Source organism: Anomaloglossus baeobatrachus, chromosome 5, assembly GCF_048569485.1.
Source record: "Anomaloglossus baeobatrachus isolate aAnoBae1 chromosome 5, aAnoBae1.hap1, whole genome shotgun sequence".
NCBI lineage: Eukaryota > Metazoa > Chordata > Amphibia > Anura > Aromobatidae > Anomaloglossus > Anomaloglossus baeobatrachus.
The window spans coordinates 392,144,143-392,160,625 of NC_134357.1; the positions used below are offsets into that span (position 1 = coordinate 392,144,143).

A 16,483-nucleotide genomic window follows, 5' to 3' on the forward strand; every position below is an offset into this window, starting at 1 on the left:
GCGGGGCTCAGACAGGGGTGAGCGGTGTCAGTGAATGACACTGCTCCCCTGTGTGCCCAGGCATTCAGCAATGTCAGGTAGGGTTTTCCGTTTTTTTTATTCCAGAAATGCGCTCCCTTGGGTAGGTCGGAGGTAGCACCCTAGGAAGGTGCCTACAGTGCCTATCCCTCATCCCAGGTCTGGATGGATTATCTCGGCAAAGGAGAAGCGATCACTAACACATATTAAGGCCTCCGACACACATCCGTGCCGCCGGTACGTGTTTGCCATTTTTTGCACGTATTGGCGGCACGGAGACACGTTCAGCAATGCTACCCTATTGTAGCAGGCACACACACATAAAACCACACGGAATGTGTGTCTGTGTGCGTTTGTACATGTGTGCGTTTTTCTACACGCTGACATGTCCACGTTTTCTCCGGCAGCACGGGTGTCACACGGCCCGCACCCGTACCACACGGATGTAGTGTGCATGCGGTCCCGTGTGGCACGTGCCGGAGAAAACACAAGTGTCAGAGAAAAAAAAAAACATTAACTCACCTTCTCCAGCCCTCCTGTCTCTGCCGCTGCTGTCACTTGCTGCCGACCGCCGCTCATTATGCTCATTTAATATTCACTTCACTGTGGCCGGAAGCAGCAGCAGCGGGGAGACGGCAGGGCTGGAGCTGAAGATCAGCACCACGGACCACGTGAGTATGTAAATAACCTGTTCTCCGTATGTTATCACGGATAGCATGCGGAGAACACACGTGGCCCGCACGTACCAGAGACACGTACTTACCACACGCAACACGCAGGGGAAATACGTGTCTCTCGGCACGTGTGTGATTTTCACGTGAGTGTGGCAGAGGCCTAAGACAAATTTGTGAACAATATTTGAGAGAAAAAGTCTTAGATCTTTGAGTTCCGCTCATGAAAAATGGGAGAAAATACAAAAGTGTTGCTTTTATATTTTTGTTCAGTTGCATCTGGTATAGAGCCTAATATGTACAGAAAGCCATGAGCAATCCTGATGTATGTGCTTCAGCTCTGGGGTGGCTGGCATCTGGCAGATAAAGTAATGACATTTCTAGATTCCACTTTGTTGCTTTATAGCCCTTCAGGCAGACTGAAAAGTGAATCAATGTGCGAGATGCTATCACAGGCTAAGTGTGGAGGCAGTTGTAATGGAGAGTGATGGGAGGTGTACCTGTAATGCAGACTAATGATAGGATGGGAGTGATACCTCCAGCTTATAAAGGTGAGAGGAGCTCACTGAGTTCAGTGTTATCGGTCTCTTCCAACATGAGCAGCATCCAGGCAGTCGCGGAGTCTTATCAGTTATTCAACCCCAAAGCCTATCTGCAGAATAACTATGTGCCCCCTCGGGCGGACTTCTCAAGTGAGGGCAGCGTCATGTGTTGGAAGCTTCAGCGACTTCATGAGGCCTGTGCCAAAGGTGAGAGGTTTGGTTTTGATATAACATTTTTTTTTTTTTTTTTATTTTTTTCCTTTTTTGGCATAACTGTACTTTTCATTGGCAACCCTTGGAGTACATACAACAGTCTACCAGTATTGCATATCTTTTAGTGTACACTGAGCCTAAATGTGCACTTCATTATATAGCTTGTTACAGATGGAGCATGTGTCTCGAACATTGAGCTCTGAATAAGTCCTTAGGCCGCTTTCACACTGCATTCCGATCTCCGTTCAGTGGTCCCATTGGGGCTTCCGTCCGAATGCCCTGCAAAACTATTTTCGGCCGTATGCACCGACTGGGCCTTTGACTATAATGGTGCAGACGGAGTCAGTGTGTCGTGCACCCCCCTTTTTTTTTTTTTTTTTTTTTTTTTTGGAGTAGATGCTTTCTGAAGGTGAACACCCAGACATAGTACATCTGTGTCCGCCTCCGGAAAGCATATACTCCCAAAAACGGTGTACGACAGAGCACACTGTGACTCCGTCTGCACCATTATAGTCAATGGCCCCGTCAGCACATACTTCGAAAACCTGTTTTGTGGGGTGTTCAGACAGGAACCCCAACAAAACCACTGAACGGCGATCGAAATGCAGTAGCTGCTTTAGGCTACTTTCACACATCAGTTTTTTGCCATCAGGTTCAATCCGGAAAAAAACGGGTAAAACGGATCCGGTACCGCATCCGTTTTTTCCCCATAGACTTGCATTGTTACCGGATTGTACCGGATGGCTTTGCGTTGCATCCGTTTTTTTCCGGATGCGGCAAAATTAGTTAAAGCGGCGGCCGGAGGCAACGTAGCTTGCAACATTTTTTTGTCCGGCAAAAAAACCGCATCGCGCCGGATCTGGCGCGATACGGCGTGTTTTACAATAGAAGCCTATGGACGCCGGATCCGGCGTAATGCGGTAAAAAACGGATGCGGCCGCCGGATCCGTTTTTCTAAACTGAGCATGCTCCAATGTAATTAACAAAACGGATCCAGCCAAAAAACGGACGAAAAGGATGCAAAAACGGATGCAAACCGTATCCACCGGATCCGTTTTTTTAACGGATCCGGCATAACGGATCCGTAAAAAAACGGATCCGGTGGATACGGTTTTCACTTTTTTTTCAGGATCCGTTGGATCAGGAAAAAAAAGGACTGTGCCTGAATACAGAAAACTGATGTGTGAAAGTAGCCTTACGCTGTAAGGTAGGCAAAAGACCTTGTCTTCTTCAGAAGAGCCCACATAGGCTCATTACAGCCCTGACCTGTCCAGTATCTAAAGGGTCAGGGTACAATTTTGCTTTCTGACCCACTAATATAGATGGGAGTCGTGCAGGGTGTTGGTGTGTTTTTTTTTGTTTTTGTTTTTTTGTTTTTTTTTTTCCCCCAGTCAAGTGACAAGTCTTCAAGTGGGAACCACTTCAGGAAAAGCTCCATTATCTCTCGATGAAGAGATGAGTTTAGTTACCGGAGGTAGTTTGGATTGGACAATGTAGGGCCGTTTCACACATCCGGATTGCCGGATCCGGCGCACTCCAGTACAGTGTGATACAGTACAATTGCAGCGCGACAAGCTCCGGTCCCATGCTGGCATGTGACCCGGAAGTTGCCGCACTGCCATTGTACTGTATCACACTGTACTGGAGTGCGTCGGATCCAGCAGTCCGGCGAAATATCGGATGTGTGAAATGGCCCGTATAGCTTTCCATCAGGAGACTCTTAAAACGCAGGCACTATTTTACCCCATTCGTAGTTTTCCAATGCTTGAAGTGGGGAAAAAACAGACTGAAGATGTCAGCAAAGTGGTTTTATGATAGAAATGTATTGAAATTCTTTCAAATATGTTTAATGCAGTGGATGGGTGTTTGCTTCATTTTCTCAGCAGACTTGCTCTGAAGAACTCTTCAAGTCAGAGTGCACATTGCCTATAATGGGCCAAATTGAGAGATGATTGTAGGCACATTCTGCCAATTATCAGCCCTTCTAAACAAGGCAGAAACCACCTGATGATCAAGCAAATACTGGTTCTTCAGGAGCATTGACTTTAATAAGCAAGATGAAAAATCATTATTCGCAGCACATTGTCTTTTCACCACGTTTACTGGGCAAACCACGATCATTATAGCAATTGTGGGAACAGAATACCAGCTGTAGAAGCGTGTACTACAGGAAAAAGAAAATAAAATATATATTTTTATATTTCTTTTTCTGTGCTTTGTTGTATACCACATCCATGGTCTTTGTTTATTACTATTTGAATATCCTTACTATCTTTTATGGATTTGTACCCCATTTTATTTCCAGTGCATTTAAACTCCACTTTTCTCCTTTGGCGATATGCAATCTGATCGTATAAAACAATCAATGGTCAGCTAATGGCTGAGGCTGGCTAGCATAAATAAATACTTAGTAAATGCAATAAATTAATGATAACTAGCCCACTGGGGAATAATTGGAAAAATCTGGAACCTATAAAAACCCAAAAACCTGCAGACAGTGCCACGGGTTCTGTGTGAAACATGGAAATACTGTAATGCTAATTACAAGATGGTAATTTGCTAATACCGCAGGTATAGTAGGATTAAAAATAAACTAATTTCATAAAAAAATAAAGGAAGGAAGGGGGGGTACAGAATAACAGGTCAATATAAAATAGTTTGAAAGGAATAATACCTTGAACTTTGTTGGTGGGAAAACCCCTTTAAGAAAGATATTTCTTTGTATTCTAAAAGGTTTCTAGTAGTGACCTGGCAACCAGAGGACACTTAACATGTGAATTCCTGCAGCCACCACTGATTAACCCTTGCAGGACCACAACTTATGGCATGATTTACCAAGTTTCCTTTTACTGTTCGACTATCTTATTCGGCAATTTGCTAACTAATATAGAGCAACTTTCTGAGGAGTCAGAATGGCTTTGTATCACCAGATTGTATTGGTGACTTAGGATAGAGAAAAAAAAATATATATATATATATATATAATATATATATAATTATAATTCCTACTGCACTTTAGTAAATGCAATTGCCCCTGAGATTGATTTCCAATGATGGCTCGCTCTATTTGATACCCTGAATGATCACCATACTGTAACCTTATTGCAATTTTTGCTCTTATTAGTGTTATAAAAAGACCAAATATCCATTCACCCTCTTCTTTATTCTTAGGTGAGATTAAGGGGCACACTTTGGTTGACATTGGCTCAGGTCCTACGATATACCAGTTGTTAAGTGCCTTTGAGCACTTTCAGGAGACCATTATGACGGACTATTTGGAGGTGAATCGTCAAGAACTGAAGATGTGGCTCAGTGATGAACCAGGAGCCTTCAACTGGAGTCCCTACTTTGAACATGTTTGCAAGTTAGAGGGAAAAGGGTGAGTGAGCACTAGCCTGTCCACATCCAGGATAGTGAAAGCCACACCATGCCCATATACCAGATGAGTATCAAACTGTGACATAAATACATATTATTGGATTCTTGCTTTTAGGATGTGTTCACACTGAGTTTTTTTATTTCTTGGAGCACTCTCTAAAAAAAAACTTTCAATGGAGAGTTTCTCCTCTAAAAACTCAAGTGCCAATTCAATAAGAATAAGGTCTTGTATTCCAGTCTTAATGACTAGGCGCATCCTATTCCTGCATGCCCCTCATTAACAGGTATGAGCCACTTAAAGCAGACCCTGTGATGATTGTGGCCCAATTCAGGGGGACTGCGCTGGCAGGACTTACTTCCTTTGAATCATTTACGGTGCCGCAGAGATCTAAGCACTATACCAAAGTCAGTTGCCGGTGTATGACGTCACCTGCTTGCCTCTGATTGGCCAGCTGCTTGCCATTGGTATAGTGCTTGGAGCTCCGTGGCACAGCAAATGATTAAAAGGAAGTAAAGCCCTGCCAGAGCTGGCTCCCTGCTTCAGGCAGCAAGAGGCAGGTATGTGCTCATGATCAGGACCTGCTGCATCCTGGACGCGGCAGGTCCTGACCTGCGGGGCCACGAGTCTCCTCTGCAGGTGACCGCAGCTACTCATACCCATGATCCAGGCTTGGGCAGTTGCGGCCTCTCTTGTGGTCTCCCTGCGGAGGACACTTGCGACTCTGCAGCAAACAATTGACATGCTTGTGGCTCAGAAAGCCACATTGCAGGTCAGTGTTTGCTGCAGAAAAACAAGCACCATGGGCACGGATTTCTAGAAATTCCATCCACTGTGCTTATAATGTACATTGCTGTGTTTTGGATGCTGCTGAAGCATGCTATGTCTAAGATGCAGCAAACACTGATCATGGGCATGTACGAGGGCACTGAGAGAACAGAGGACAGGTGAAAACGTATGTATGTATGTATGTATACTTTATAACTCCAGCGGACAAATTTGAGGATGCAGATATATATTAAAACATTTTTGCATTTGCAAATCTTTATTTTGAAAATATTTCATAAAACTGGAGCCACACTTCTGGGCGGTGAAGGAAAAAGATTAGGAGTGGTAGCCTGCTTGGACTACGTGTTTCGGTGTACAAGTGCCTTCTACATGGTCATCCATGGTCATTTTTTAATATATATATCTGCATCCTCAAATTTGTCCGCTGGAGTTATAAAGTTTTTTCATTTGGATTTCCAGTGGCTGGCTCCTGCTCTGGTTTTCCATGCGGACTATCTTCTGGATTGATACGTGTGTGTGGTGTGTGTGGTGTGTGTGGTGTGTGTGGTGTACACAAAGGGGCATTATAGGGGACAAGAATGGGGCACATTACTACAGGGGACAAGGCTGAGGAAGATTACTGCAAGATATTGGCCAAGATTAGTATATGATGATGCTAATTGTAAAACAATACTACCTTCAATAAGGGATAAAATAAAGAAAAAAAGTGCACATTTGTTAGAATAAGCAAGCGAAAAATGTTAAAAGGAACAATGATCCAAAGGTGTATAGAAAAAAAAAATGTGGTATCACTAAAAAATGTCACTTTGTCCTACAAAGAATGCAGCCCCTGCAACTTTTTTTTCTATGTGCGGCCCATATACCCAGCTGAGTTTGAGACCCCTGACTTAAAGGGAACTTGTCACCAGGTTTTTGCCACCTAATCTGAGAGCAGTATAATGTAGGGGCAGAGATACTGATTCCAGCGATGTGTCACTTACTGGGCTGCTTAGTGTAGTTTTGATAAAATCACTAATCAGCAGTAGATTATCATTAGCGGACTACTTGGCCTGCTGCCAGGTAGTCCAGCATAGTTATCAGGTCTGTATAACTGCTAGATCTGCAGTAGAGACTTTGTTTTTATCAAAATGTCAGGAAACAGCTCAGTAAGTGACACATTGCTGGAATCGGGGTCTCTGTCTCTACATTATGCTGCTGTTAGATATGGAGGAAAAACCTGGTGAAATTTTCTCTAATGAATTGGGTGCATTTTCAGTGATGTGCACCTTTCTGGTATAAGGACAGCTGATAATTTTATTGCTTTTGCCAGGTGACCGCTGCTGCACCCCATCCCAGGTCATCCCAATTTAGTGGAGCTGCGCATAACTGTTGTGAAAATGCCAAGTCACACAATCTTTGCGCAAGTTTGTTTAAAAAAAATTCTGCAATATTTTATGGTATGGCAAACACCCTGACCATGAGGAATTGGGGCCTCAGTGGGAACATTCTTATGTCAGCAAGAATAGGGCTCCATGCAATATATGTACAGTGCTTTGTGAAAGTATTTGGCCCCTTGCAATTTTTCAATCTTTTCCAACATTTCAAGCTTCAAACATTTAAAATATTTTCTCTTTATGTTATGGTGAAGAATAAACAACAAGTGGGGCACAATTGTGAAGTTGAATGAAATTTATTGCTTATTTTAAACTTTTATACAAAATAATAAACTAAAAAATGGGGTGTGCAATATTATTCGCATCCTTTAAGTTAATACTTTAGAGCCACTTTTTTTTTTTTTTTTTTTTTTTAGACCCGCAGATTTTCCGCTGCGGAATTAATGAGCATGTCACTACTTATCCGCAGGTACCTGTGGTTTTTGTCATAGATAATGGTAAAAACCGCAGGGACCAACTTGCGGAAAATCTGCAGCAAAAACGCGGGTGCGGTATTTTTTCAGAGGGTCTGTTTTTTTTTCTTTCTTAAGAAAAAGGCACTTTCTAGTGTGAACATAGCCTAAGGGGTGCTTCACACATAGCGAGATCGCTACCGAAATCGCTGCTACGTCACGGTTTTTGTGACGCAGCAGTGACCTCATTAGCGATCTCGCTGTGTGTGACACTGAGCAGCGATCTGGCCCCTGCTGTGAGATCGCTGCTCTTTACACACAGCCCTGGTTCGTTTTTTTTATTGTTGCTCTCCCGCTGTGAAGCACACATCGCTGTGTGTGACAGCGAGAGCGACGAAATGAAGCGATCAGGGAGCAGGAGCCGGCATCTGGCAGCTGCGGTAAGCTGTAACCAGGGTAACCAAGGTGGTTACCCGATATTTACCTTCGTTACCAGCCTCCGCCGCTCTCTCGCTGCCAGCGCCGGCTCCTGCTCTCTGCACATGTAGCTGCAGTACACATCAGGTTAATTAACCCGATGTGTACTTTAGCTAGGAGAGCAGGGAGCCAGCGCTAAGCAGTGTGCGCGGCTCCCTGCTCCCTGCTCTCTGCACGTGTAGCGACGTTATGATCGCTGCTGCTTCTGCTGTGTTTGACAGCTAAGCAGCGATCATAACAGCGACTTACAAGGTCGCTGCTACGTCACAGAAAATGGTGACGTAACAGTGACGTCATTGTCGCTATGTGTGAACCCAGCCTAAGACTTCAGAAGAACACCTCTCCACAGCAAGCGGAAATCTGAAAGGCTGGGTGGTGGTGTGCTCCTGAACGATGATACAACTCCTTTAAGGAAGCCCTGCAGAGTTGGCCCTACAACTATCTTGTGTGTAGGAAGACCTTAAATTCTCTATTGCTTTCTGACAAACCTTTGATCCCAGCTGATTTGATTGCTGTCATCTGTACTAATTTCCTTTTTTCCTTTCTTCCTGCAGAGAGTCCTGGAAGGAGAAGCAGAAACGACTTCGGGAACATGTGTCCCGGGTGATCCCAGTTGACGTCCATCAGCCTAGTCCACTAGGACAAGAGCTGGTCAGTGGGTCTGTGGACTGTCTGGTATCCTCATTCTGCCTTGAGGCTTGCAGTCCTGACCTTGCATCCTTTCAGAAAGCACTTGAAAATGTTGTGGGCCTCCTGAAACCAAAAGGGCACTTTTTATGGATTGGGGCTATAGAGGAGTCCTACTACTTGGCTGGAGAAGCACGATTGAATGTGGTACCTGTGACAGAAGACATTGTAAAAAAGGCACTGGCTACTGCAAAGTGTGTTGTTAGGGACTTTTCCAGCTATACAATGACTCATAGTATGAAGGTTGGTGTAGATGATGTGAGTGGGATATTTTTTGTTTGGGCTCAGAAAGAAGCTCCAAAGTGAAGTGAATCATATGACCAATATAAAGGGGCACTGAGATATAACCCATCCACGTGTACATATCATATAAAATTATACTGAAACAATAAACATGTAATTCTAATCCTCTTTGTAACTGACTGATTTTCTATACTTCATATACTTGTGTGATCATAAATTCCAAGCAAGTCATGAATATTGCAATGATTCCTGGTAATGGTCAGTTTATATAGTAGGACTAAACTACCTACCACCCATTTGTAAACCTTTAGGCTATGTACCCACATTGCTTTATGTGTGCACAAATAAAGCATGTTTTGGCACGAAATACGCAAATTTTTTCTTATTGCATTTGTACGTTTTTCACATGCTTTTTTACCATGCTTTTTGTGTGGTTTTTTAAAATCATGGCGACTGTGGGGGTTCAGGCGCTGTTGTAACACCTTGGGGTTGAGGGGGGCGTACAGGAGCAAGGATAGAGGATGGGGGTAGTGGTGGTGAGGAAAGTCTATTATGATCGTGACACCACCTGTGGTACGCGGCCAGGTATGGGGGGGGGGCGCTGCGGGTGCTCCTCTCCGGGGCTGATGGTGAAGGTCGCAGCTGGGATGGTGTCACTCCCCACAGGCTGAGCAGGATTACCCCGGAGAAGATGATGGTCGGACGGTGGTGGTGGTAGTCCCCGATGGCGCCACAGCACTGGGCACCGGCAAATGATAGGCAGGGCCTGCAGTTCCAAGTCTTTCACTTACAAGTTGTTCAGGCACTGCCCCAGAGTACCGATTTCTGCCATGATGGGCTCCAGCCGATCCCGGATAGTCGGCAGTCACTGCCGGTGCCTGTGAAAATCTTAGTGTGAAGTGTCCCTCAGCAGTTGCTATCCAGAACCCGGGCCGAGCCTCCTGCTCCAAGCCACGTGCCCACAAAGAGAGAAACACTTACTCCAGTTATCAGTGCTAGATGTTACCCCAAGCTGTGCCTGCGAAGGTCTGCTGTAAGTGTGGTGGTTCTGCATACTTCTACCCCATGTGGTGCCTGCCCCCAGTGGTTGTCCTCACGACTGGGAAAGTCCAATGCTTCGTGATGGCTAACTATCCTGTCTGCCCTAGTCCAACCTCCTAAGCACCTTACTGTTGTATGTGTTTTGTAAAGGCACCAGCAGGTTAATCCCCTCCTGACCTGGGAGATATTATCCCTGAAAAGTGGTGTAATACCATGGTGCCTGAAGCCCAGGGGCGCCATAGTCCCGTCCTGTATGCTGAGAGCGCGGTTCCGTCGTGGGGCTGGCCGAAGAGCTCAGCCCTGGACCCTATATGCTAATTGGCTCTAGAAATAGGACAGGTCCGGTGACTTTTCTAGCCTGTTCCCGCAACCCTTGCAGAGTTGGTAGACAACTTGATGTATGCCTGCCCTAGGGTTCTGTACCTAGACAGCACTGATCCTGTGGAAGCTTCTCCCCAGTGACCGTGTTTAAACGCCTAGGCCCAAAGAGCTGCCTCGCAGCACATCCGCTCTGCTCAGTGTCTATAGCTGTTCTCTTCTCTGAAGTTGTGTGGTGTTTTTGAAGCAGTTTCCCCAGTCGCTGCCATGGGCTGGTTCACTACTCTCACTAGGTCAACCTGCTTCTCCCACTGTGTGCTTCTATCTCCACCTGGTGGTTGCTTCTCCCTGAGTCTGGGGTTCCAGTGGATTGGGAGCCACTAAGTGCAGTTGCATCCTGTAAACCAAACTGCTGTTTTGACTCCCTTCTGTAACCAGACTCTGGCCCGATTTTCATTGGAGAGGGCAACCCACTGTAAACTGCATGTGTGTTGGTAAAACCGGTACTAACCTTCCTTAGACCCGGGATAAGTACTACACCTTAAAGGAGGTGCAGTATCCTGTGGAGCCTGAAGCCTCAGGGGCGCCACACTGTACCCCTTGATTGCCTCTGAGTCTCTGGCTGATGTTACAGCTGAGACTTGGTCTCTCTGCTTGGAACGGTGCCCGTGTGATCATAACATTCAGAAGGCAGGAAGAGGGAAGTCTTATATCTCCCTGGCAATCTGGTCTCTGGAGTGTGATCACAGGGACCGATCACTGCCATAACACCCAGGGTCATAGTGTGGTGTGTGTGTGTGTGTGTGTGTGTGTGTGTGTGTGTGGAATGGCACAATAGGGGGAAAAGGATGGGACATTGTTACAAGCAGAGGACCTGCTCAAAATCTTTAGTTTTTTTTTATCTCTGCATTGGGAATGTTACTGTGTTCTAAAAACATGCAGAGCAATGAATATAGTTTTCAACTACTTTACAGAAAATAAAAAAATGAATATTGGACTGTTCAAAAAAAATAGTGTCTGAGTATGTAAAGACAAATACAATCTTTTTTTTTTTTTTTTTTTTTATTTAGGACTTTGCGTTCCTGTGAATCACCAACCTAATATGTTGTATATCCACAATTTTTTTTTTTTTTTTTTTAAAGCGCTTCACATCTATGTTGCATAGTCTACGTCAGTCTGGCTCCTGTCCTGTTATTCCAGCCCAGGATGCTTTGACTACATCCCACAACTTATTTGCATTTGTTAGCTTTGCCTCAGAAATGGTATTTTTGCTGTCAGCCCATAAAGGCCCTGTCACACAAGAGATAAATCTGCGGCAGATCTGTGGTTGCAGTGAAATTGTGGACAATCAGTGCCAGGTTTGTGGCTGTGTACAAATGGAACAATATGTCCATGATTTCACTGCAACCACAGATCTGCCAAACATTTATCTGTGTGTGACAGGGCCTAAAGTGTTCTATTGGATTATGGTCTGGGAATTGGGCTGCCCACTGAATTTTATTGGACTGGAACCAAAGAGTTTACTCTTCCTGGTGTGTTTAGGGTCATTGTCTTGTTGAAACACTTATTTCAAGGGCATTTCCTCTTCAGTGTAAGGCAACATGACCATTTTGATATATGCAACTGGATCATGATCCCTGGCATGCGGTAAATAGGCCTGACACCATAGTAAGAGAAACATGCTCATATCATGATGCTTGCACCACCATGCTTCATGGTCTTCAAAGTGTACTGTGGGTTGAAGGTCTGCAGCCCTTGAACCCAAAAAGAACAATTTTACCAGTCCACAAAATGTTTCTCAACTTCTCTTTAGGCAAGCTGATGTGTTTTTTGGTAAATTGTATCTCTTTCAGTACATGTAGTTTTTCTTTATTTTTGTTTTGGAACAGTGGGACTTCTTACTAATACATGCCTGTGTGAAACTAATCTGTCACAGGTAACTTCAGACTGTCTATGATAATCCTGGAGCTGATCATTGGCTAAGCCTTTGCCATTATGGCTATTCCTCAATCACTGCATTGGGTCTTGTATTCTTATTCCCTCCCATTTATGTTTGCCTTGCCTTCGCTCCAGTGTCATCTTATTGAAGACTGTCTCCTCCTGCATCCTAGGTGTCCGATGCTGTTGCCGAGGGTAGGTTGGTTCCAAGTGTCCTGTCTGCTTTGTGTGCAGTTAGCTGCTGCTATATGCAGTATAATGTCCTACATAGCCCCCTATAGAGCATGGTCACTACAGCCCTCAATATAACATCCCCAGCAGCACCCAATATAGTATGGTCACTCTTGTAAAATACCCACAGCTAGCCTCTCATGTCCCTACAGCCCCTCTCGGAATGTCCCCATAAACAGCCCCGCTTCTCATGTCCCCAGAGGCCCAAGGTATGATCGCTTCCACTCTAAACTTATAATCCAGGCTACCTGCACATCATCGCAGTTCCATCTCCTCTCCAATCTGATGCAGCAGTGGGCGCTGGATGGTGTGATAATGTCACGGCTTTGCTACGATCAATATCCTCTGCATGCACCGGAGTTCCTGGCAGAACAGGAAGCAGATTACAGCTCCTGTGCTGGGCAGCATCAACTGTATTAAAGTCTCAGATGTAAATACAATTGAGTGCTGCGAAAGAACAGCTGCAGTGTGCCAGTGTAGAGAAGGGTGAGCACTGTCACCGACTGTGCCCCCAACCATCACTGTGCTGAACACCTGCAGCCGGAGGAAGGTGATGGACAGCTGCAGGCATTCAGCAATGTCAGGGTGTTTTGTTTTTTTTTCTTCTTCTCCAAAATGCACACCTCTTAGGTAGACAGGTGCCTACCCATCATCCCGGGACTGCTAATAAGTAAGTATATTCAGTTTTTACCTACAGAGACCGGCTGAAATCTGAAACTTGTATTGAGCAGTATAAGATCTCATCAGCAGTGAGGAGGGGCACTCAATCTCAGCCAATCTAGAATGATTCAGTCTAAATTTTCAAAAATGATTACCGTCATTTTGACAAATTTTCATAAGGAAATACACCAGCCTCATCAATCTTAGATCTAATTTATAATCAATGCATTATGAAATTTGGTGATAGATCTGCACCTGGGATACTTACTTTCCCGGCAATAGGTGAGGAGTACCAATGACATCTCATCCACAGGTGCCGACCAGGATTAGAAAACAGCCTTAAGAGCTTAAGTTTTGGTTTTCCCCCGTAGTCATTTTTGTCCTTTGAATGATGCTTTTACACTTACCTGTAAAGTGGGTAAGCCGGACAAGCCAAATAGCTAGTCCCTTAGTTCTTGGTATTAGCAAGTCTCAGAGGCTGGATCGCTTGTGGATACACAAATCATTGCTCTCCAATGAAACAGAACACAAATCTATATGTCATCACAATTTTTTATTTCTCTTCATATACCATTAAATAAAAGTTATTTAAGATGTAGATTGTTTTACTCACGATAAGCGGTCATATAATACACAGCAGCATGAACAATGATTGGTTGACAGACAGTAAGGCACACATGCATTCCCCACCCTTCTAAAGAGCGACAACCTAAAGTGATCCAGAATATTTACATTACACAATTCATGGAAAATACAGAGTCCCAATATACATATCCAGACCTCAGAGCAGCTCCAAACAAGACAGGCGCAGACCACTGATAACGAGAAATCCAAGTCCAACAGCCTGATAAAATAATACACTTAGTGCAAAAATAGTTTCCTAACACCTAGAGGATTGATGAACTATGGAAATAGTGTGTATATATAATATGCGTACATATCATACACACAAAGGAATGTAATGTGTAAATGACATACCCATCTGCAGATTGTATCCAGAGCAACAGCATCCCAATTATGGAGGGCTGGACGGTTGAATGGCTGCTTTATGTAATGAAAGGCCATCAGTCAGGTGGCTATACTTCTACAATCTAGGAGAACATAAGTAGATAAAGAGGAAGGGTGGATTGTTAGCAGCCCAAGCCTGTGCTTGGGATCTTCTGCAAACACCGATGCACTATGAAGACAATCCGAGTCATCCTAACAGTGCCCCACACAAAGACAAGTCAGCAGATTCCGCCAACCATCTAATGTTTATGGGGGCCTCCAGCCCATCCCTTAATAATTTATATCAGGGGACATAGGAATTCAACATTTGTAATTAAATTATATTATGCATTTGGTGGGTGTGGAGATGAGCAGCTGCCAGAAAATTCTGGAAGCTGCTCTCAGAGAGCATAGGAATGATTAAGCAAGCTAACTGTTCGTGCGTATGAGGAGAGTCAGGAGAGAGCGATATCTGTCGAAAGATCGATTGGCCAACTGCTATCTACTGTGGCCTACTTTAGATCAGCTAGACAATTTCAGTGGCACCAAATAATGTGTGTGAGGGTCTCCAGATTCACTCCTCACATAGGATAATGGTGAAATCAAAAGATCTGGCTGTTAGGCTATGTGCGCACGTTGCGTAATTACATGCAGTTACGCTGCGCTTTGTAGCACAGCGTAACTGCATGCGTCCTGCGTCCCCTGCATAATCTATGGAGATTGTGCAGGAGCCGCGCGCACGTGGCGTCTTAGAGCGCAGCGGTTCGGCTGCTGCCCGAAGCGCGGGTTCTAAGAAGTGACATGTCACTTATTCCGTGCGCTTTGCCTGAAGCCCCTGCTCTGTCTATGGGAGGGGCTGCAGTCAGAGAGCATGGAATCAGCTTTTTTTTTTTCACTACGGACATTTTCTGCAGCGATTAGAAGCGCACGTGTGCTGTTCAGATCACTGCAGAAATTTCTGTGACTGTACGCAACGTGCGCACATAGCCTTACAGTGCAAGATGCTTTTGTGGCTAATGATAACCATAAACCTTTCATGGCAGCTAGCAAAGACAACTAATCCTCCTGACTGCCCAAGACAAGCGTTCACATGTTCTCTATAAAAAGAGGAGCAAGGGACCGACAGACCTCTCTAGCAGAGGATGACCTAGGTCGGGAACAAAATGAGGGATCTGATCATTCAGATGGGCATACGATAAAGGCCATCATGGTCATTAAATGTGCGACCGATTCCAAAGAAATTGTTGGGTGCAGTCGACTAATATGGATGGATGCCTTTCTTGAAAAATTTAATATTACCAGTTATGTATATTAGATTTTATGACAGGGTATTGATCCAGGGAACTAGTCTGATTGCCGGATGTGGAGTCAGGAAGGAAATTTTTTCCCCATTGGAACTTGTTTGCCACATTGGGGTTTTTTTTGCCTTCCTAGGGATCAACATGTTAGGCTACGGGTTGAACTAGATGGACTTAGAGTCTCCCTTTAACCTTAAAAACTATGATACTATGAATATATTGTGTCTAGGTGACTTTACTCCCTTCTCTCCAATAAAAAGAACTGCATGCTCAGAGGAGTTGCGCATGTATGCTGTGTTATTAGGAGTAGCTGTCACTCACATGATCCTACAGCTTTTCTAATACCAAGCACAAGTTGCTTTGTATACTGGTCCCAGTAAAGTAAGCTTCCTCTATTGGTGGTTAAAGGCATTTACCATTCACCTCCATGTCTACACAGAAATTAGTCATCATAGTAAAAATATTTGAGATATTTGGATATTCATTTTAAGTTTCAGAAGCCCATTCTGTGAGTGTTTAGATTTTCCCAGTACATAGGAGGACAGTACAAGAAAGCCATAATCTCCTATAAATAAAAAAAATTAAAAAAATCAAACCTGTCCTGAAAGCAAGAGAGGCAATGAAATCTCTGTATTGTAAAAGATGGACACAACATTGAGTGGAATGGCTGATCCAACTGATCTCCGTGCAAGAACCAAAGGTTTGTGCACACGTTCTATTTGCTGCAAACATTTCTGTATCAAAAACATTTCTTGGTAAGAAGAATCCTGCATAAAAAGGCATGTTTTTATGTGCATTTATTATGCTTTTTTTCCCCAGTAATTAGAATGGGTGAAATATACTGCAAGAATACTGTAAGAATTGACATGCTACAGATTGGCAACTGCTTCAAATTTGCAAGAAAAAAAATAAGATGTGCACGAGCTTTCAGGAGTCTCATTCACTTTGCTGGTACCATGAAATTCTTCAGTTTTTGTGACAAAACCAAGCGGGGGGGGAAATGGGCGGGGGTTGGTGGACCACAAAACCACGACAAAACACCCAGCAAATAGCAGTTATGATTTGTCCACACGTTAAAGTGCACCACTCACCAGGATTTTCGTATATAACCTAAAGCCAGTGCTATACTGGCACTATCAGGCTGATTCGCTACATACTTTTAGTGCTCA

General features: G+C 44.3%; 1 protein-coding gene across 1 annotated transcript; it reads left to right on the forward strand.

Moving 5' to 3' along the window:
- The first annotated feature begins 1,249 nt into the window (after positions 1-1,249).
- Positions 1,250-9,208, forward strand: PNMT (phenylethanolamine N-methyltransferase). The gene is made up of 3 exons (XM_075347664.1): positions 1,250-1,438; positions 4,616-4,823; positions 8,466-9,208. The coding sequence occupies exons 1-3, from the start codon at positions 1,285-1,287 to the stop codon at positions 8,902-8,904; spliced, it is 801 nt and encodes a 266-aa protein (XP_075203779.1). The 5' UTR covers positions 1,250-1,284; the 3' UTR covers positions 8,905-9,208.
- Positions 9,209-16,483: the final 7,275 nt, after the last annotated feature.